General features: G+C 43.3%; 1 protein-coding gene across 2 annotated transcripts in view; it reads left to right on the forward strand.

The window, feature by feature from the left end:
- TMEM51 (transmembrane protein 51) overlaps positions 1-22,419 on the forward strand; it is a 40,246-nt gene extending 17,827 nt beyond the window's left edge. Inside the window, exons 2-4 of one of the 2 annotated variants that reach the window (XM_074975641.1) lie at positions 11,229-11,313; positions 13,678-14,155; positions 20,987-22,419. In XM_074975641.1, the coding sequence (XP_074831742.1) occupies positions 13,809-14,155; positions 20,987-21,395 (756 nt within the window). In that variant the 5' untranslated portion in view covers positions 11,229-11,313; positions 13,678-13,808 and the 3' untranslated portion in view covers positions 21,396-22,419. The remainder of the gene's footprint in view (positions 1-11,228; positions 11,314-13,677; positions 14,156-20,986) is intronic. The other variant, XM_074975643.1, reaches the window with a different exon arrangement.
- The last annotated feature ends 7 nt before the right edge of the window (positions 22,420-22,426 follow it).

The following is a 22,426-nucleotide window of genomic DNA, read 5'->3' on the forward strand; positions in this document are numbered from 1 at the left end:
CTGCACCCAAGGAATGTGTGAGACAGCTGGGCAGCAGGCTAATGAAGCCAGGCTGTCCTGCTTAGTTCATGTGCAAAAGGCATTGAAAAGTTACTCATAAAAGAGACATGATACATCAAGAGCTAATAGATGACTTATGCATTTGTAAATTGGGGTGGGCGTGGTCGTCACAACTGCTGAACCATAACGTGGAGATGTATACTTCTTAAATCAACCTGCTAGTCCTCTGACTCACTCTGAATGGGTTTGGTTGATTCTGCATGTGGTGCAGGTAAAATGCAGTCATATGACTTCATTTCCTATTTCAGGGGGATATACTTTCCCTTCTCCTGGGTTTGAATGAAAACTGCAGCCATTTGGTCAGTGCAGCAGTCTGAAGATGGTCACCCTGAATAAACTAAAGTGTTTTTTAGTGTGATGTTAATTTACAACGGGCAGTTCTGAATCTGGTATGAGATTGGAGAAGAGTATCCTTGTAATCCACTGGGGATTATGGGTGGTCACCGTACAGCAGTGGATGACATTATCATGGGTGATGTTGATATTTTGGGAATGCAGTGAAAGCAGCTGTAACCCATATTGGCAGCCAAATTCACCTTTCTAATTTCCTAGTAGTTTGCTGTTTGTTTGACTTGTTTAAATTTTAACGTTGACTTGAAAACATAAAACACTGAATCTTTTTTTTGTTCTGCTGGTTACAAAAAGCAGAATGGTGGCTAATTTAGATCCTCCTCTACAGGTGTAATACGGCTGGTAGTCCGGAACTGCGTCCCTTTTAATCAAAATGGCCAACCCATGTACTAGTTTGGAGCATCCCAAAACTGATTAAGCTTTTAAAGTACTGCTTAGGTATAAAGAACTGGGTCTGACTACAGGTTGAACCTCTGTAGTTCGGCATCCTCAGAGCCTGACTGGTGTCGAATCAGACAGTTTGCTGGACCACAGAAGGTAAGTATTGTCTAGCATGGTGGTTCCCAAGCTGAGGTCTGCAGGTCCGAGAGGGTATTGTAGAGGGTGTGTGGAAGGAAAAATAGATAAAAAAGGATCATAGAAAACAAGTTTGAAATAAAGTGCAAAATTACAATCAAATCTTCCAATAATGCTATTAACATAGATTTTTTGGATAGCAGTTGTGGTTTCCTTTTTCATTGAGGTGCACGTAGCAGCTAGAATTTGTTTTGATGGGAGGTCTGTGAATGGTATGAGGGTGTAATTGGAGTTCAGCTGGTGCAAGCAAAGAGCAAGCTTTTTCGAGTGGTATTTTTATTTTGGGACTAAATTAGGGAATTAAAATACCACATGCAAAAGCTTATTCTTTGCTTGCACCAGCTGAACTCCACTCTGCATGGGTCCTTACGCTGGGTTCCTACATGGGTCCTCTGTACTTATAAATGTCAGTCTGTATTGGCAATGAGATTGAGCTGATAAAATGAGTCTGTCCCGTGAAAGCTCATGCTCCAAATTATCTATTAGTCTGCAAAGTGCTGCAGGACTACTTGGTTTTTGAAGACACAGACTAACTCAGCTACCTCTCAGGTAGTTTCAAAAAAGTTTCTCTTCCTGCTATTGGCTTACCTGGCCACCATCTGCCCAGAGCCCTGCTAACCCTTTTACAAGCATTCATTCATGACAGGGGTACTCAGTAACCGCACCTTTCATTGGCTTCCATGGTAAGTGAGTGCTCATAGCTTCTGAAATTCAGGCCCCTAGTTTACATTTTTAGTAGCTTTGAAGAGGGATAGAGTAAAATGTACTGGACAATCTGACCATGGGTCTCCGAATGGCAGCCAAGCTCTACAGACTTTCTACTTGTTTGGTTTTTTTTGCCAGTTTCTTAGCAAACATCTGGAGACAAAAATGTCTAATAATGCCAGCTTTTGAGAGGTGCAGACTCGATGGTTTCTGTCCTTTAGATTCTGCTTTTGAGATTCAAGACAATAACCATTTTAAGGCTGGAAATTTAAAGAGCCTCAGGTACTTGACACCCCTCCCCCATTGACAATTCCAGCTTAAGCCAGGGAACCCATAACCAAAGGAAAATTAATATGCAATGGAATCCACGTTGTTACAGAATAATTTCCTGTCCTCAAAAGACCTTATTTTTTTAAGTTTCATGTATTCTTGTGGGCTGGGATTGTATATAATTTCTCTAACAGGACAGATGTGGTAGAGGAGATCAGATCTGGAAGTTCAAAAGACTACACTGAAAATGTGCCAGACAAGAATGGACTTTTGGGACAGTGTTAGTGGATTTCTTGGGAAAATGCAAATTTTCCAAATCTGGAAATGCAAAGAAACAGTTCTTTGAAGCTATACATGAGGAGAAAGGGTCTTTGCTGATTACTTGTTACAGACGGTCAAGATCAAGGGCCTGAGCTGTATTTTAAAAAAAGGCCAATTTGCCCAACTCTCTTTCTGGTTCTGAAACAGATAAACTGTAACCACAGGGAAAACTCAATTTCAGTTTTGAAGCACTAAAATCTAGTAGAATTCTATGTTGGAGTTGGGGAAAACCTTGGGTAAACGTTATACCATGTGTAGGGTCATTTGTTTTTCCAGTACATTTCTCTGTATTGCTTTTACTATGGGAGACGGTGTGCTTGCCTAGAAGGAGCTACATGGTGATTTTTGTAACTGTAGGTAATGAATGTCCTTTGAACTCAAAGCAAAGTGCAGGCTCTGATCTATTTAGGCAGTTGGACTTGCTCAAGGTATTGCATTCCACATCAATTGAGATGTGCAGGCCTTAAAGCCCGGATCAGGAGGGAGTGCAATGCAGGTCTCTCTACCCAAGAGAGTTGACTGCTGGGAGCTGGAAACTGTTACGTGGGTGCCACTGAGGGGGAAAATACAAGTGCAGTTGCCCTGTGACACTTGCTGTGGGCAACAAACAGAAAGCACCAAGAAGTGGTGTTTCTTCTTGTTTAGCAAATGACTCATTCAAACTTTGGAGCAGCCGTTTGGCAGTGTTAGCCTTGTAAACTGCTGGCAGTTAACTTTCTAAATGGTAATCAATTCCCAAAACATGCCCAAATCTTTGTCAACTTTTTAAAGCTGTAATGGTGTCTCTACTAGGTTGTAATATGTTTTTATTTTATTTTGCATCTTCATGGTTAAAAATCATCAATGTACCCATAGAAACAGAGAGGTAGCCATGTTAGTCTGTACTCCAACAAAACAAAGCAGCAGAAATGTAGCACTTTCAAGACTAACAAAATGATTTATTCAGCGATGAGCTTTTGTGGGACAGACCCACTTCTTCAGATCCAAGAAGTGGGTCTGTCCCACAAAAGCTCATCGCTGAATAAATCATTTTGTTAGTCTTGAAAGTGCTACATTTCTGCTGCTTTGTTTTGTCAATGAAGCCACAGAGCACTTAAATGTGCGGTATGCTGTTGCCATTTAAACTGAATTAGTCCTAAGTTGTGCACACTGCAGTAAGTACAGTTTGTTGTTGCAGCAAATGATGGGCTTCAACAACTTCTGGAGAGGGAAAAAATTATTATAATCTTAGCTTAGATTCCTCGTTTACCAGCCTCAATGGTAGATTTGTCTTTCACGTCTGCAAATGACTAATTAATTCAGTAGCCTGATAGGTAAACTCCATCTTTGCTGTGAGGCTTCCAGTAGAACCCACAAGTGTAGTTTGCAAGATAGGACTCTGAATGATGCAAAACCCTGTCATTCTGAGTTCACCCTGTATGCTACCCTGATTTCATGTGGGTGAGTGAAGTAGCCCTCAGGATGCATATAAGAGGCTTGTAACGCAGCATCACTGCACCCAGGATTTGACCTTTTTCCTTAACTGTGGCTTTCTCACGACTGAGATTGTTGATGTTGCTGACATGAGATGGGAGTAATGTAATGGTTAAACAAATGAATCTAAATTTTGTTGGGAGGGGAAGGAATTCTCAGGTGGCCCTAGAGGTGAACTGACCTGTATGATTCCTCTTAGGCCAGGTCTACATGAGGGGAGAAAATCTATGTAAGATATGTGAGTTGAGGAACTGGAGGCAATGTACCTTATGTCAAATTTCTGCACCATCCCCACAATGGGAGGTTGAAAGGAGAAACTCTCCATTAGCTTTCCTTACTTCTCATGACTGCGAGGAGCACCCTCAGCATTTGATTTAGTGAGTCTTTACTAGACCTGCTAAATCAAACCCCGGAAGATCGACCTCGGAACTTTTTCAGGGCTTGTCTATACTTACCAGGCAGATCAACGCTTCCAAGTTCCAAAGACACTGCCTTCTTTCCCACGCATGCCGAAGAGGGCTGCTTGGGAGTTGGAAGTCTGTACCTGACATTCGCTCTATGTCCTTTGCAAGTTGACCAGCATATTATCATTTTCCTAACAAAGATGCAGTTACCCATTCAGATCTCACGTGGCTGAGGCTTCTGAAGCCTCCATCTGTGATTTGTTAGTTGTAAAAGCATCTCTGAGGAAAGGTGAAACTCATGAGTTCCAGAGGGACCGTACTGGTCTCTTTAAAGGAAGAGAGTTGATAAGAGTCTGCTGGAGCACAAAGGAGAAGTGGCTTTCCCTCAGCATTGACTTATTTAAACAGGTGTGTATAATTTCACTAGGAATAGGGATGTAATGATCTCTGGCGCATACCCCTGCCATGCTGAGTGCAGTGTATCCTACCATAATTTCATGTAGGTGGGTGAAATAGCTGTCAAGACTCATTTAGTAGGTTTGTAATGTAGCATGACTCCATCCAGGATTTGACCTTTTCCCTTAACTGTGGCTTTCTCATTACTCAGATTGTAGGTGTTGCTGACAACATGGGACAGAGCAATGTAATGAGGAAACAGATCAATCCAAATTTTGTCGGGAGAAGGAATAATGTAAGGTCTTGCATGATCTTATCAATAAATTAGGCAAATACAGCTTAGCTGTGGCTACTATAAAATGAGTGCATAACAGGCTGGATAACCATTCTCAGAGAGTAGTTATTAATGGCTCAGAATCCTGGAAGGGCATACCAACTGGGGTTCTACATGGTCTGCTTTTGGGACTGTTTCTTTTCAATATCTTCAGTAATTGAGATATTCACATGGAGAGTACATTTATTAAGTTTGCAGATGATATCAAGTTGGGAGGGATTGCAGCTGCTGTAGAGGATAGAATCATAATTTGAAACGATCTAGACAAACTGGAGAAATGGTCTGAGGTAAACAGGATGAAGTTTAATAAGGGCAAATGCAAAGTACTCCACTTAAGAAGGAACAGTAAGTTTCACACAAACAGAATTATGAGCGACTGTCTCGGAAGAAGTACTGCAGAAAGGGACCTAGGGGTCATTGTGGACCACAAGCTAAACATGAGTCAACAGTGTGATCCTGTTGAAAGAAAAGCAAACGAGATTCTGGTATGCATTAAAAGGAGTGTTGTGAGTAAGACACGAGAAGTCATTCTTCCGCTCTACTCTGTGTTGATTAGGCTTCAAAGGGAATATTGTGTCCAGTTGCGGGCACCCTATTTCAAGAAAGATGTGGAGAAATTTGAGAAGGTCCAGAGGACAGCAACAAGAATGATTAAAAGTCTAGAGAACATGAGCTATGAGGGAAGACCGAAAGAACTGGGCTTGTTTAGTTTAGAAAAGAGAAGACTTAAAGGGGACATGATAGTGGTTTTCAAGTACCTAAAAGAGGGCTACAGGGAGAAAGATTGTTCTCCTTGGCTTCTGATGATAGGACAAAAATCAATAGACTTAAAGTGTGACAAGGGAGGTTTAGGCTAGACATGAGACAAAATTTCCTGTCAGGGTAATTAAACAATGGAAAAAATTGGCTAGGGAGGTTGTGGAATCTCCATTCCTGGAGATATTCAGGAGCAGGTAAGACAGACATTTATCACGTATGGTCTACTCTAGACAGTGCTTGGTCCCGCCGTGAGGGCAGGGGGTTGGACTTGATCTCTCAAGGTCTGTTCCAGTTCTAGTGTTCTATGAGTCTATGACATTTCCATTTAATTGGTTAACTGGTGTATTGGTAGGTTTAACCAGGTAATTAAAGGGGGGTGGCTTCCCTGCTGCAGACAGGGACTGAGCACCCTGTGCCTGCACTGCTCCAGGGACCTAATCTGCTCTGGCCTGGCTGGAGCAACCCCCTGCACTCAGTGGCCATACAGGGCGCAGAAACCCTCTGCCCACTGGCAGGGAGTTGCTCCAGCTCCTACCAGTTAGCAGGTTAAACATTAACATCCATATCTAGGAAGACAGGCGGGGGATGGAGACAGCAAACGTGCTGTGGTCTGGATGTGGGACATCACAGCAGAATTTTCAGAAGTCTTCTCACTCCATCACTGACGTTGCACTCACAGCAGCCGATCTCCCTGTGACCTGCTGCACACCCTGTGTCCATCCCCTCGCTGGTCATCCCCTGCCATGATGGCCTGCCACCGTTCCATCCATAACTACTGCTGTGTTATTTCTGCCTCCATACGTTGTGTGACCAAGGTACATTAGTACACACCTCTTCATTTCTACAAGCACAGTCTGCTGTTCGGCACTATTTCTAATATACGAATTCCTTATCTTTTTCCATCCAGGAAATTCACAAAAGTATTTGACATCCCCCCCATATCAGTGTCTTCTGGTTTTTGTTTTGTTTTTGTTTTCGTGTCAGTGACATTAGTTTCCAAGTATTCGCCTTCTTAAGTTCCCATGAAAAAAGTTGACTATTAGTAGCAGCAGCAACAGTTGGGAGCTCCAGGCCCTTTTAAAGGCCGTGGGAACATCACTCCACCACTCTGTGCAGCTTCTGAGGGTTGTGGGGAGCTTGGTGGTGCTAAGGGTTGGTTGCCTTTGTCTCTGCCTTTCAACCAAGGCTCTGCCCCTTCCAGGGCATGGAGCTGGGGCCCATCAAACCTTTCCCCCAAGCCTGCGGTGGTTGTCAGCTCCACTGATTGGAGTTACCACAGTGTTTCTATGTTTTTTGTAAGATACACCAGTGCTGAGTGACCCATCCCAAGTTGTCTTCTGATTTCTTTAGAGCAGCCTCCTTCATGAGAGAGATGATTCCAGAAAAGTCAATATATCTACTGCTCTACAGCATGACCTTTATTTGTGATGCCCGCTTGCATCCTATTGTTCTCGATTCGTATCAACAAAAGTGTGTTGTTTTGCCCATATTCCGGAATACCCATACTCCTCACTTCTTTTTTACAGATTGCAACATTTGTTGTACTGCATCATTGCTTACAGCAGAGAGTTTTTTGTATCATCCCATATCTGAGGTTGAGTAAGAACTGTCCGCCAATCGAAATCCCAGATCCTTCCACTTTATCAAAAACTTCCAGGGCTTGTTTCTTCAGACGTTCTGCATATGTATTGAAAAGACTTGGAGACAGAATGCATCCTTGTCTCTCGCCCTGCCCAGTGAAAAACCTCTCACAGTTTCTTGCTCTTTGCACTGTGGTCTGTTGTTGGAAGTGGCAACTTGCTGTGAGTTCAAGCAAGATACTTCTGAATCCCTGTATCCACGTGTTTCTTCTAGCGACTGTGTATTGAAGAGTATTGGAAGCTTTGAAGTAGTCAGTTGAACACACAATCAATGGGTGACTATACTCCTTGCATTTTTCAGTGTTACAACAGAGGCTCGCAGTTTGATTGCGTGTGCCTTGTCCCTCTGAACCAATAGTTCTTCTTCAATCCTACGCTTCATGTGATCCTGAATTATGCAGTGCAGCACTTTGAGTGCGATATCAGGGAAGCAGTATGTTTGTGTAGTGACGTTTTCTATCTCCTTTCTTTGATAAGGGCAGGACAATGGCTTTGGTCCAGCTGCCTGGACAGTTTCTGTTCATGACTGCAAATTTTCGACATGAGAACAATACTGCATCACCCAGCACTTATAACAATTCTGTTGGTCTGTTATCTAGCCCTGGTGCTTTCCTGGGCTTTGTGTCAGAAGATCCCTGCCTTGCTTCCTCCTGCAGGAAGGACTGCTCTCCTTTCTGTCTTCCTATTCAATACTATATCATCTATTGTAAGTGGATCTGATGAGGCATAAAGAATCTCCCCATTTCCATTTGACATTGTCACCTTCAGTAAGTACTCTGACATCATGATCTTTTCTTACCTTTGCTCAGGAGGGAAGATTGAGGAACGCCAGAAAAACCTGGCTTCCAGCTCCGCACAGGAGTGGGGGAAATTAATTTCGCCAATGTAAACAACCTTTTCTGTAATCGCAGCTCTAGTCAGGCAATTTAACGTTCCTAGTGTGAATCATTAACGGTGCTGGAAATGTGGTAACAGCAGGTGTGTGTGAGGCAGAGGCGCAGCTAGGTCCAAATGCAGGGATGACCAATCTCATGGAAACATGATTTATCGAGAGGTAGGGAGGGGCCATGGCAAATTTTTCAAGAAAGTGGGATTGGAGACTTTACCTTCTTAAGAGACTCATCCTCACATTATTTTTAGGCCCAAATTGGAGTTGGGCACTTGCCACCCAGCAGGAAAGCGAAAGCGGACAATCAATTGGCTCGGTAAAAACCAGCCAGGAGCAGTTCTTCAGGCTGTGTCACCCTCCCTTTGCCTTTGATCCTGATCCTACCCTTCCAGCAAGTGGTAGGAGCTGCCAGTCCTGCTGGACTGGCCTCAAGCCTTGTACACAGAAGCACACCTGCTCATAAAGAGGGGGTCAGCAAAGACTGTTGCGATCACAGGCAGGGGAGAAGGGGCTGCTCACCTGACAAAGAGAAAGGGGTGGAGGGAATTCAATTAAAATACAAGCTACAGTAAAGTCTCAAACTAATGGCAGGGAGGGGTGTCCGCTTAATCCTGGAAGTCCATTAAATCCGTGGGCTTACTCTCTGATCTTCTCAGCTCCTCTCTGCTCAGCACCGCAGCTCTCTGGGGGCTCCTCTAGGTCCCAGCCATGCTCTGCCCTGAGCGCTGGGGCTCCTCCTGGCTCCAAGCCACCTGCGCTCAGGGCAGAGTGTGACAGCTCCTCCAGGTCTGAGCCACCTATGCTGAGGGCAGAGCGTGGGGGCTCCTTAGGCAGCAGTCTCGGGGGGGAGACCTGGTGGTTGTGACAGTCCAAGCCACAGAGGGGAGGGGAAGAGACATGGTGTTGGCGGCTGTCCAAGCTATGGCCAGGGACCCCGTGGCTGCGGGGTCGGGAGGGGGTGCGGCGTGGTGCTGGAGGTGGTCCCAGCCACAGCCAGGGACCCTGCGGCTGCAGCAGTCTGAGCCTGGGGGTGGGGACCCATTGGCAGCTCTGGTGAATCGCCATTTACAGTACTGTACGGTACATAATGTACTCTACTTTTTGGGGGGTGGAGCGACTAGCAGGTTCCATTATTACGGCTGTCCGGAAAGTGTCCGTTACAGCGAGGGCTTACTGTATCAGAAAGAAAATCCTACAGGTTGCAGCTCCCTCATCTGACCCTCTCAGGACTTGACTGGCCTTAAATGAGGGAATTTGCTGAACAAAGGGAGGTCCCCTGCCTCCAGCCCCGCAGCCCACTGCCCCTCCTTGCCACTGGCTCCATGCCCCACTAGTCCCCCCACCTTGAACCCCTGCTGGGCTGATGCTGGCTGTGGCTGCCAGCGCGGGCTCCAGCTGTGCTCCCAGCTGGTTTGCCAGACGGGGCCCCAGCCCCATGGCCTCAGTAAACCAGCCCTGGCCAGTCTTCCTTCCTAACAGCCTCCCAGTGCAGGACTCTGGTGCAGCAGCATCCGTGGTCCAGCAGGACCCTGGGTGTTGCCGAACCTGAGAATCCTGGATTTAGGAGTTGGAACCTGTAGATTAATTTGACCTTGTACCAGCTGCATTTTAACACTCAAAGAATGCTGTATAACTTTTTCAAAAGCACCTTTCCTGAAGAAGAGCTCTGTGTAAACTCAAAATCTTGTCTCTCTCACCAGACATGCATCACCACCTCCACCTCTTGGGAACAAGGGGTGTCTCGGACATCAGCAAGCTGTGGGGATCAGACAGGCTGCCTGCCTCACAATTTGATGACCTCACAAGGTCCCTTCCAGTTGTAGTGTTCTATGATTCCTTGAAATGAGCTTTCTATGATGTGCTTGGATAGTGTCATGGGATTTAGTATCTCACAGGGCTCTGCAATGTAAAGCAGAACAAAACACTGTGAACCATCATTCATGGCAGAGGATTAATTGTATGGGTGGAGAGCCTGGTTAGAAAATACCCTGGTCTCAAAGAGTTTTCTGACAGGTTAGTTGGGAACCCATTTTTCAAAGACTGCAGAATGTGGAATTAAACATAAGAAATCCCTATACAAAGCCTTCCGCCAGTCTTTAGTCCATATTAAATACTATTGGTAACCATATGCAGAGGCTCTGACCCTAGCATGATGTGTGGGGCTGAGCCAGCAAGAGGCCATGCAGCTACTTTTTATATGACCCAAAGCCTTGCTTGACTACAAGTGCAGTTCACATTTCTCTGTGTTGACCTTAAAGCCATATTACTGCTTGGTATTATCTCCTACATCACTGGGACTCAACACTGTTGCAGTAGGAAGTGACATCAAGGAAGGTGCCTGCAGGTACCAGTGGAAGAATTATGTGTCAGTTAATACCCAGCAAACAGTTCATCTCCATAAACATTTGTGAAAATCAGACACGTTAGACAGTGAGTATTTGAGGCACATTTGGAAGAGGTCACAGCTGGTATTTAAGAGAAATCTCATGCTCCAACATGACTGGTTTGGGAGAGGTGAGGAGGAATTCTGAAGGGTTTTTTCAGCATTCTAATGTGATGATGCTTCAGCTAGCCTGTGCGGTCATTTTCCTCCAGATTAATACTTAATTTGTGCCCAGACTTGTCAGGACTAAGCCCTGGCACCTCTTGGGTTGGCAGTTCATAGCCCTGGCACTTCTGGGTTGTATTGGTTATGCATGTAAAAAAAAAAAAAAATTGCTGGAGGCCCAGCAGCTCTTTCATAACTAATGAAGCACTGCTCCAGATCGTTAATACACCACAAAATCATTCTGACACAGGAGAAAATGGTGGTAGTGTAATTAGCATTGCACAATAGTATTCGTTATGTCTGGACTATGGTAAAAATTAACAACCAACCACCGTGTGTATGTAAAGCATGAAAAATAACCAAATGTAGCAATAACACCAGTGAACCTTTGCTAACCTGCCCAGTGGTTTTGCACACCAGTCCTTCCTATATATCAGCAAAGACTTCATAATTAAAGTCAGAAGTGAGGTTTCATAATACTAAGGCTTGATCCTTTTTACAGGACATACTACAGGTTGAACCTCTCTCACCTGGAACCCTCAGGACCTGACCAGTGCCAGATGAGAGAATTTGCCAGACTACAGGAGGTCAGTATTGTCAAGCAGCATTACCAATACTTCCACTGCTTACTGGGCTCTTAAAAGACATTTAGGGGGAAATGACAGCACAGAAGGCAGAGAGCCGAGACTGATGGCTCTAAATAAACTTTATGGGCCTGCGGGAAACTTGGCCACACCCATGATAAGTGGGCATCCAGCTAACTAAAATCATGCCGGATTACGGACATAGCCAGACAAAAGAGTTGTGGATTAGAAAGGTTCAACCTGTACTATGTTTGCTAGTATTTATATAAAACAAAATCCACAAAGAATGTTCTGTAATGCGAGATCCTTTGTTGACATACTAATCAGCAAAATTCAATACTTCATAATGGGTCTGCTAGTATGTTTTACTTTGCTTTTGCTATACTTAACAGATTTAGGAGCCTATCAAAAACCTTCCAGAAGCTATAAATTATTAGAAGCAAACTGATGTAAGCACACTGAGAGGTCTCTAAATACCCTGCAATTAATACTTTGTTAGCTTACAGCTAGGCCTAAACTGCTATGGTTTGTGATCTACCCAGGCATTTATAAGGTGCCAGTTGCTATATTATCTTGTGAAGTCAACCAATTAGTCCCATCAATGGTGAAAACAAAAAATCAGTTTATAAGGTGCTGGGGACCAGGGGAAGGAGATTCTAAGGTGAGCTACAATGCATGTTTGCCTGCTGGTTCAAGAACATGACCTTCTGATGTGGGTAGGTCTTGCATGCCAGTTTGGAGATACATGGCCGAATCTTATCATCACTAGTTTCTTTCATGTCAGTGAAGCATCGTAGTATTAGAGAAAGCAACAGAAGAGGGGGCCCAGAGAACAGAATAGCTGGGAGAAGAGGAACCTGTGGTCCAGCTTGGTTCCTTGCACAAATGCTGAGACAGAATTCTTGCATGCTTTTTCTTGTTTGTGTGGAGAGACTTCCCTCACAGCCCAGATTGTGGCCAATTCTCTGGCCAGTTCTTCTTTCAGATTATTGTTCATAATGTTTGTGATTTTCCATTTGAGTTTTGGGACCAGTGTGTTATGCCAATTGGAACTAATCTTTAAAACATGAAACTCCATTGGGCATGTGGCATAAAAAATCTTGTGTATAGCCATACAGTGTTTTTAAAATATCTTTTGTTCTGAGACCCAAAGCATTGTGCAGATTATATGTGTGATCACAGAACTATTGTGAACCAACACAGGTTGAATCTCTCTAGTTTGGCACACTCTTATCTGGCAACATCTATAATCTGGCATGATTTTATCACGGGTGTGGCCAAGTTTCATGTGGTCCCTTAAAGTTTGTTTACAGTCACCAGAGCTGGCTCTATGTTCTGTGCAGTTACTTAGCTTTAATTTACCCTTGAATATCTTCTAAGAGCCCAGTAAACAGTGAAAGTGTTGGTAATGCTGCTAGACAATATTGACCTGCCGTGGCCTAGCAAATTGTCTCGTTTGGCACCAGTCAGGTCCTGAGGATGCTGGACTAGAGAGGCTCAACCAGTAATAACTAGTATTAATACTTTATCAGTCTTCATTTTGAAAGTGTTTAACTCTCAGTCACTTCGAAACCCTTCTGAGTAGGTATTACATATGGCAAAAATTTCAGTAGCACTGAAAATCAACAGGAACTTAGGAATCCAGGTGCCAAAATCACTTTTTAAAATGAGACATAGGCCCCTAAATCTCCTAGGTGCCTTTGGAAATGTTACTCAAAACTTCTGCCTCAGGTTCCTTAGTGCAACAGAAAAGGGAGTCCCTGTTAAAGGTGAGATTATAACCTAGGAGATTCTGGTCCGTGTATGGTGTTTAAACCACATAGCAAGGGAAGAGAGAGTGTCTCCTGTTAAAACTACGGGGTGAATTGCATTGAGGCCCACTGTACCCACTCAGGTTGGATTGCAACAAGAAGCCTGGGGATACTCTCTTCCCAGGCATAACAGAATGGCCAGCAGCGATCCTTCCTGTAGTCATTATACTAGTCCAGGATGACACTGCATGGTCATCAGAATGTGCTCTAATTTCCCGTACAGTTGAACCTCTCTAATCCGACAACCCTGGGAAACAGGGTATGCCAGATTAAAGATTTTACTGGGCCAGGAAGGGCACTGCAGGGGCTTAAGTGAGGTGCTTACCTGGTGCCCCCACTCCCAGGGACTTGTGTGGCTCTATGTTCCCTGGCACTCCAGCAGAATGCATTGCTGTGTTACTGTTTCCCCAGCTGTGGAGAGGAGGGGCAGCAGCATGCAGAGCTACTTCCTCCTCCATACCATTGGTAGAAAAAATGCCACTGGCCGTCTTGCCCAGAGTAATTATAGTTCCTTATTTACGTCACATACTAATGGCCGTTCTTTTCTTTTTTCCAGGTTTTTCTCTAAACTCAAGCCTTTGGGTGGATTCATAAAGGTGCAAAGCCTGGATTTTATACACTGTTTTTTGGAAGTGGCATGCTGTCCGCTGACTGGGCTTATTATCAGGTGATCTAGCACTGGGTATAATGGCCCAGTCCAGGTCAAATGGATCTTACTATGCCCTGACTGCTATAGGGTTAGGAATGCTTGTCCTTGGAATCATACTGGCAGTCTGGAACCTGGTCCCAGGATTTGGCCATTCTGATAAGCCTCTCTCAGCTGTGGGAAATAGCAGCTATCCAGAGCAGGAAGGTGGAGGAATATTGAAGAATAAGACCTTTTCAGTAGCTTATGTATTGGTCGGGGTCGGAGTGCTGCTGCTGTTGCTCTCCATTTGTTTGAATGTCCGCGACAGGACGAAGAAAAGACAAGATGTGGATATTGGGAGGATCCAGCAAGAAACATCTGCTGAACCGCAACATCAGGAAGACAGGTGAGTCTTTCAGTAAAGGGCCCTGAGTCCAGTGTACGGGTAAAATTAAAAGGTATTCTCAAGTCACATGTAGACAGTAGTGCATTAGGCTGAGTTGTACCACTAAAATAAAGTCATCCAGGAATATAAACTCTGGCAAGTCAAGTGTAGGATGGAGATCGATAAAACTGTGAATGGCATGGAGAAAGTGAATATGGAAATGTTATTTACTTCTTCATGTAACACACAATCCAAGGTCACCCAATGAAATAAATAGGCAGAAAACTTAAAACTTAACTAAAGGAAGTACTACTTCACACACAGTTAGTCTATGGAATTCATTGCTGGGAATGCTGTAAAGGCCAAAACCATATAACTTCATATAAATTCATGGCAGATAAGTCCATCAATTGCTCTTAATCAACATGGTTAGAGAGACAACCTCATCCTTTGGTGTCCCTAAATTTTGACTACTAGAAGCTGGGACTAGGTGACAGGGCGTGGATCAATTGATGTTCAGTTCACTTTCTCTGAAGCATCTGTCACAAGCTGCTGCTTGGAGACAGGGATGCTGGGCTTCATGAACCATTGACATGACCCACTTAGACCATTCTCATGTTCTTAAATCTCAAGCTTCAAAAATGTGATAGAAGGTGCAGAAAACCTGATGTGTAAGGAAAGGTTAAAAAAGACTGGGAGTATTTTTTCTTGAGCAAAGAAGACTGAGAGAGGACTTGATAACAACCCTTGGGGTATTAGAAGACTGTAAGCAAGAGGATGGCAATCAGCTGTTCTCCCTGTTCACTGAAGGTGAGAAAAGAAGTAATGAGTTTTGTCTTCAGCAAGAGAGATTTAGGTTAGATATTCGGAAAATCTGTCAAACTGTAAGGATAGTTAAACACTGGAATATACTTCCAGTGGAAGCTGTGGGGAATCACCACAACTGAAGGCTTTTCAGAACAGTAGACCAAAGTTCCCTGTGAGTTATATGGTTGCACAGCTGCCTACTAAGCGTGGTACAGGGCCCAAGGGATACAGCAGAGAGAGATGTCTCCCTCCAAGCTCTGAAACTGCTGCAGCTGGGGTAGAGGCACCTCAGTCCACCAGCCACAACCCATAGCAACCTCGGAGTAGATGCACCTGTCACCAGGTCCCAAGGTTCCTGTGGTGATGGTTTATGGAAGTTCTCTCTCTTCAGGGCAGCCTGCACCCCAAACATGCACCTCCAGCCAGAGCCTGCACCCCACCCCTCAGCCCCATTTTTGACACACACTGTCCATATGCAGAATGACTTATTGTGTGCACTTCACCTATATGCGTTATGTCAGTGCTTTCCAAAGTGTGGTCCGCAGCCCAGTACAGGTCCTTGGGGGGGAAAAAAGAACTCCCAGTCCTTAGAAAATATACAAATTATCACGCACAATCCTATTAATTTGGTGTATTTTGTATTTTCCTGCATAATTCAGGTAATAACAATAATTTAGGTGCTTAAGTATTTTATATCAAGATTTATATTATTATGTACTATTATTATTATGAATAAATAAAAAACAGTGAAAATCTCTATTCATTTTTCATTCTTTTTTTATATGCATTTATATTTTGGGGCCACAAAAGAAGGTACTGAAAAAAAATAGGTTCCAACTATATAAAGTTTGGGAAACACTGCATCGTATGATGCATCTCCTCCATACTGATACACATAGCAAAAATTATTCCACACATTCCCTTTATTAGTGGGACCACAGGATTAGGCAGATTGTTGTCGAGCATGGGCTAGACGTATTTAGTCTTGCCTCAGCACAAGTTGCTGGACTAGATGACCTTTTGAGATCCCTTTCAGTCCTATATTTTTTACAATTCTGTGCTTCTGTGCGTAAGCTGATTGCCTTGGAGTTCAGAAGGGAGTTTATCCCTCTGAGAACATCATAGCATAATAGAGTAAAGAAATGATAAATGTTCATCTTCCTCAGACGTAAAAGCTGTTGGCCACAGCAGGAAACGATGTGCTTTACTAGGTGGACCAATGTTCAGAACAAATAGAACGCATCCTGTATATAATAAATTCTTTCATATCCAGCATTCCATCATCCAAAACTCTCAAATAACCAGCATTTTAACCATAAGTAAATTTTAGTTATGTTTTCTGTAGGTATGCTATCGTGAAAGTAAATACAAATAAAATACAGCAAATACAGTAGAAGTTTACAGTGTACAGTAGTACTGTTGTTGGTAAATTAAATACTTTGCATACATTTTTGTTTGTTTTTAATCTCAAATCTTGTTTTTCTTGTGTTATGCATTGCTAGGTATACCTCTCTCTTATCCAGAACATTTGAATATCCGGCAACCTTCTGGTCCCAGGGCTGCTGGATATGAAAGAGTTTACTGTACAAAGCTTTAGGAGACTGTTTGTTTGTTTCTGTAGTGTAAAAATGCTATGGTAAGGTGTGCATCTTAAAGTACACTTGCATTCGTACAATTCCAGAGGGGAGACACTCCTTTTTGTGAGCTAGGCAGGGCTTCTGGAGGGCAGAGAAGTGAAAAGGAGTGTGCTCCTGCTAATGGATCTCTCACTCTTGCTGCTGTGGCTTGTTAAGTCCAGTAGCTCTGTATAGTTACCAAACAGCATTTGTGGATATATGTGCAAGAGCTGCAGAGAAATTCAACAAACTGTTACATTGAAGTTATGTGGCTCTTGTTTTGAGGTAGGGAAACACCAAGGAACTCTGAGCAAAGAATGGCTCTGTTACTAGAATGTTATAAATAAATGGTTTGCTAACACTGCGCCAACATCACAGGGAATTAGATGGTCTAGCCCAGCAGTGTGCAAACTGGAATGGTGTTTGGTGCAGATTTCATCCTGTCCCCAAAACATTGCTCTTCCCTCAGAGGGACTGCCAGAAGCTGGAAATGAACAAGAAGGGGATGGGATCACTAGATAAATGGCCACGTTTTGTTCATTCCCTCTGAAGAAGGGAAAGAGGCTTTTCATATAAGATATGTACCGAAAGTAGGAGATGGCAACTGCAGCGAGGGATGGCAGAACAAGGAGCAATGGTCTGAAGTTATAGCCAGAGGTATAGGTTGGATATTAGGAAAAACTATTTCACCAGGAGGGTGATGAATCACTGGAATGTGTTACCTGGAGAGGTGGTGGAATCTCCATCCCTCGAGGTTTGTACGTCCCAGCTTGACAAGGTCCTGGCTGGGATGATTTCATTAGGGTTGATCCTGCTTTGGGCAAGGGGCTGGACTACATGACCTCCTGAGATCCCCTCCAGCCCTAGGATTTTATGATTCTATGACAGGGGACTACAAATGAAATAGCGAGAAGAGCCATTTTTTTTCAAATTCAGTTACAGAATCAATACTTCAAGAGCCGCAATGCCTGTGAACACAAGACAGTCCTTAAAAAATAACATCAAACCATACTTTCTGTCAGTCCTGTTTTAAGAACAGTGCACACACAATTATTTGTACCAGTTAAAAAGTTTTTACCCCCATCTCCAGGCTTTACCCGCTTCAGCCCCCCAGTCCACTCTCTATCCACATGCTTTACCCTTCATCCCACAAACCTGCCCCCAATCCCCAGGCTTAACCCCTCTGAGCCCCAAAGCAACCCACCCCCATCCCCAGGATTAACCTGCCTCAGATGCTGCTGCTCCTCCATGGCTTCTGCCCCGTTTCCTCCCTCCCAGCACAGCTCCAGAAGGGGCAGGCTTGGCCGCGCCTCCCCCCAGCTCTTCTGCGGGCTTAGCACTTTCCCCACATGCAGTGCTGGCAGCTACCTGCCCTGCTGGCTTTCTCTTCCAGGACTCCCTGCCGGAGCTGACTGCCCAGCGGCTCCAGAGGCTACTACCACTTAAACAAAAAAAATCTAAATTCAGTTGTTCTAACGGCAGGCAACTGAATTCAGTTTTTTGTTTGAGGCATCAGCAGTAGCAGTGCTCGGAGTCGCAAATAGCTTCTTAAAGAGCCTCATGTGGCTCTGGAGCTGCAGGTTGCCGACCCCTGTCTTGGTGAACTCCAGCTTGATTTAATTAGAAAGTACCATGATGAGAGCGATAGCAAACCCTAAGGTTCTTATAGAATGAATCTGCAAAGAAAGCTCTCTTTGTATAACCCATTATAAAATGCAGGCAGTGCGCTTACTACAGATTGCATGCAGATACCCATGTTATAGATTTGCACAGTGGTCCCTTAACAGAATCTAACAGTTTCTGGACAAAACTGGAGAAGTTGTATGAAGAATAAGGATATTTGCAAAGTACCTCCACTTAGGGAGGAACAATCAGTTTCACACATACAAAATGGGTAGTACTCACTAGGAGTACTGCAGAAAGGGATCTCAGGTTCATTGTGGACCACAAGCTAAATATGAGTTAACAGTGTGACAATATTGCAAAAAAAAAAAAAAAGGAAATGCTGTTCTGGGATGCATTAGAGTGTTGTGAGCAAGACATGAGAAGTAATTCTTCTGCTCTACTCTGTACTGATTAGACCTCAGTTGGAGTACTGTGTCCAGTTCTGGGCACCACATTTCAAGAAACATTTGGAGAAATTGGAGAGGCTCTAGCTAAGAGCAACAAGAATGATTAAAGGTCTAGAAAACATGACCAGTGAGGGAAGACTGAAGGAATTGGGTTTTAGTTTGGAAAAGTGAAGACTGAGAGGGGCCATGATAGTAGTTTTCAAGTACCTAAAAGAGGTTACAAGGAGGAGGGAGAATTGTTCTCCTTGGCCTCTGATGATAGGACAAGAATCAATGGACTCAAACTGCAGCAAGAGAGGTTTAGGTGGAACATTAGGAAAAACTTCTGAACTGCCAGGGTAGGTAAGCACGGGAATAAACTTATTAGGGAAGTTGTGGAATCGTCATCATTGGAGATAAGTAGCACTTTAAAGACTAACAAAATAGTGCGACTTGACTGCTTTTTTGTTTTGATAGTGTATAGACTAGCACGGCTTTCTCTCTGTTATCATTGGAGATGTTTAAGAGCAGGTTAGAGAAATGTCTATCAGGGATCATCTGGATCGTGCTTGGTTCTGCCGTAAGGGCAGGGGACTGGAGTCGATGACCTCTCAGTTCTAGTTCTAGTATTGTGTAATTCGAACAGAATTCCTCTCGCCTACCCTCCCTCAAAAAGAAAAAAAAAATGTACGTGGCTATACCTTCTTTTAATACCTTTGTAGGTGTATCCCTCTAATTTCAGTTGAGCGCTATGGCTGGCAAGGAGAGATGTTCACCTGTCTGTTGGAAGAGAAGCGTTATTCTGATACCCCTGTTTGTGGGGAAATGAAATGGAAAAACAAGGAATAATTAATGCAAGATGCCTGAACTGTAACTCATTAGTCATAGGGCAATAAAAAGGCCCCTTACCAGTCAGTTTCACAAAGTAAAGAGAAACTGGTATTTCCAGTTTGGTAATTAAACACTGTAAAGATGCAACTGGAATGCCTCCTGTCTGCTCCCTCTTTGATATAGAGAGAGACTTTCATAAGGGTGGGATGGAATTACATTTAACACTTGATTGAATGTTTTAGAAGAATTTTAAATTCTAACAGTTGGGAGTTGAACATAGCATTTCTTATCTGAGGATGGTAAAGGACCTTACACGTGTGATATTTAGAGAAGTAAAGTGAATTGCAGTGATTCCTGGCGGTTAGTACAGGTTAGACCTCTCTAATCCGGAACTCTCTTATCCAGCAAACTCCATAATCCAGCATGATTTTAGTTAGCTGGAACGACCCCTTATCATGGGTGTGGGCAAATTCCTGTTTTCCTATAAAGTTTGTTTCCAGCCACCAGTTCTGGCTCTTAGCATTCTGTGTTGTTATTTGGTTGTAGTTTAACCCCTAAATGTCTTTTAAGAGCCCAATAAGCAGTGGAAGTGTTGGTAATGTCCTAGGAAAATATTGACCTCCCATCGTCCAGCTAATTCTTTCGTCTGGCACCAGTCAGGTCCTGAGCATGCCAGATGAGAGAGGTTCAACCAGTATTCCCCTATTCCTGCTACACAGTCACAGACTTTCAATTATATTAGCACTTCTGTATCTGGAAAATAATCAAAGATGGAAAAAAATGCACACTCGTTCTTCGCCCACTTATTTCAGTGACACTATTATACAAAATAATGCATAAAGTATTTTTGCTGTCTCTTTCAGTGGGCACAAACATTTGATAGATTAAAAGTAATCAGTTTACACCTACAGATTTCTGCAGAAGGTTTGGCACAGAGTTAACTAAATGACCTAAACACATCTTTGGCATCTCTAACTTCTGAGTATTCAGTCATTGCTATAAGAACCCAACGTATGATCACCTAAAAGACTTGTTACTGTGTGATACTACCAAGATCAATGTCCTGTCTAATTTTTTCCAATCCATGAGCAGAACAAATTTTATTTGAACCAAGGCATGTGTGGATGTGCAGCACCAATAGAAACAAATGCTGCCAGCTGTGGGTGCTTTGCTAATCAGCTGGGCAGCACCTGAATTTCTCCTGGGCAGCTGCCCAAGTGAACAGCTTACATGGACTACTCACCAAGATCCTAACAGCAGGGCACTATGAACCAGGACTCCCACCCTGGGGAAAAAAATTGTCATAGGAGCAAATCACAATTTCTGTGCCATAGTTTCCCAACTGCAAAGTAAGGATAATATTCCTTGTGCACGGGGATTATAGTGGTTTAACTAATGTGTGGAAGATACTTTGTGATCCTTGAATGAACCATTATGTAGACCTTTATTATTGTATCATCATGTATCTCTGTTCCCAAAATTTGAATGACCAGAAATGCAGTTGAAATGGCTTTGCATATTGACAGTTTTCAAATTGTCTCCCATAGCCAAGAAGAGGATGACATGCCGTCCCGATACTACGTTCCCAGTTATGAAGAGGTTATGAACACAGGCTATCCTGAGACAAGAGAGTTGGACAGAGGCACCAGGATCAGCATGTCTCTGCCCTCTTATGAATCCCTAACTGGGATTGATGAAACTACACCAACTACAACGGCCACGGGTGTCGATTCGAACGTAGAGCGCCAGCCAAGCAGACACAGCTCTCGCTTGAACAAACGGCTGAAACCCCTGAAAGTTCGGAGAATTAAGTCTGATAAGCTGCATCTGAAGGATTTCAGAGTAAAGATTCCAGACAGAAACAGTTCAGGTCAAATAACAATAGAACCGTTGACCCCTCCTCCACAGTATGATGAGATTCCAGATAAAGCACCAGAGAGCAAGCAAGTGACCTAAAATCTGTGGATTACCTAAGAGAAAACACGACTACATATGTGCTCTGTGGGTACAAGTGCAGTCAAATTCCTACCAGCTTTAAAATGATCAAGGAAATGCAGGACTGTATACCTCTTTTTCAGAAGGCCAGAATGACCTTTCTGAGACATGGCTTTTCATGTAGTACCACTAATGTAGTTGATACTCTGAAACAAATGATGTTTAGAAGTACCAAATCCATACTTCTTAAAAAATTAAGTAGTACATTTTATGCATTTCCTAGTCTTTGTTTTTTTAACACCAGATTTTTTTCTAAGCCACTACAAGGGGGTTTTACCAAATAATTTTACACAGAGTAAAGGAAAGGTTATTTTTTAAAAAAGTTCTTCTTTTCTTCCTGTTAAGAAAAACCAAAAAAGATTGTTGCATTCTCTACTTCCATTCAAGTGGGAGTTCAGTAACAGTAGAAAGCAAGTCTGCACATTGTAACACTTCATAGTCAAGCTGTGAAATAACCTATTGAATTAAATGACGATTTGGAACCATGATTAGTTTAACCCTTTCAGCAGAAGCTCCTGGTGCCCGTGAAAAGCTTTCTGAGCACTGTTAACCAAAGAGGAGAAGATGGTTTTTGGTGTTCCAGTGGCAGGGATGGTGTTTAAGGTTAATCTACAAATTCATTAATTTGATAACTACTCCGTTATACTATGTCAGAAATGTTAAATGCATTATGTTTTAAATTAGCTTTCCTAGGCTGAGTAATTGGAGACTTTTTCTAAATAAATGTTTTGTGTTTATGTTGTATGTTTGTACATGGGAATACCACCAATACTTTAATCAGGAGCTGTAAGAAATTTAGGGCAAAATGTACTCTTTTCCACGCCAGTTTGGCAAAAGGCAGTTTCAGCATTTGTAATGCGCACAATCTCGCTTCTGGGTTTTCTGCAAAGCCATGTGGATTAGAAAAGCATGCTCAGTTGTAATTGCATATAAAGGGAATATGCATACCTGTATGGGCCAGCAAATAAACTTTTCTGAGTGCACAGAGTGGA

The sequence above is a fragment of the Carettochelys insculpta genome, chromosome 23, assembly GCF_033958435.1.
Source record: "Carettochelys insculpta isolate YL-2023 chromosome 23, ASM3395843v1, whole genome shotgun sequence".
Classification (NCBI taxonomy): Eukaryota; Metazoa; Chordata; order Testudines; family Carettochelyidae; genus Carettochelys; species Carettochelys insculpta.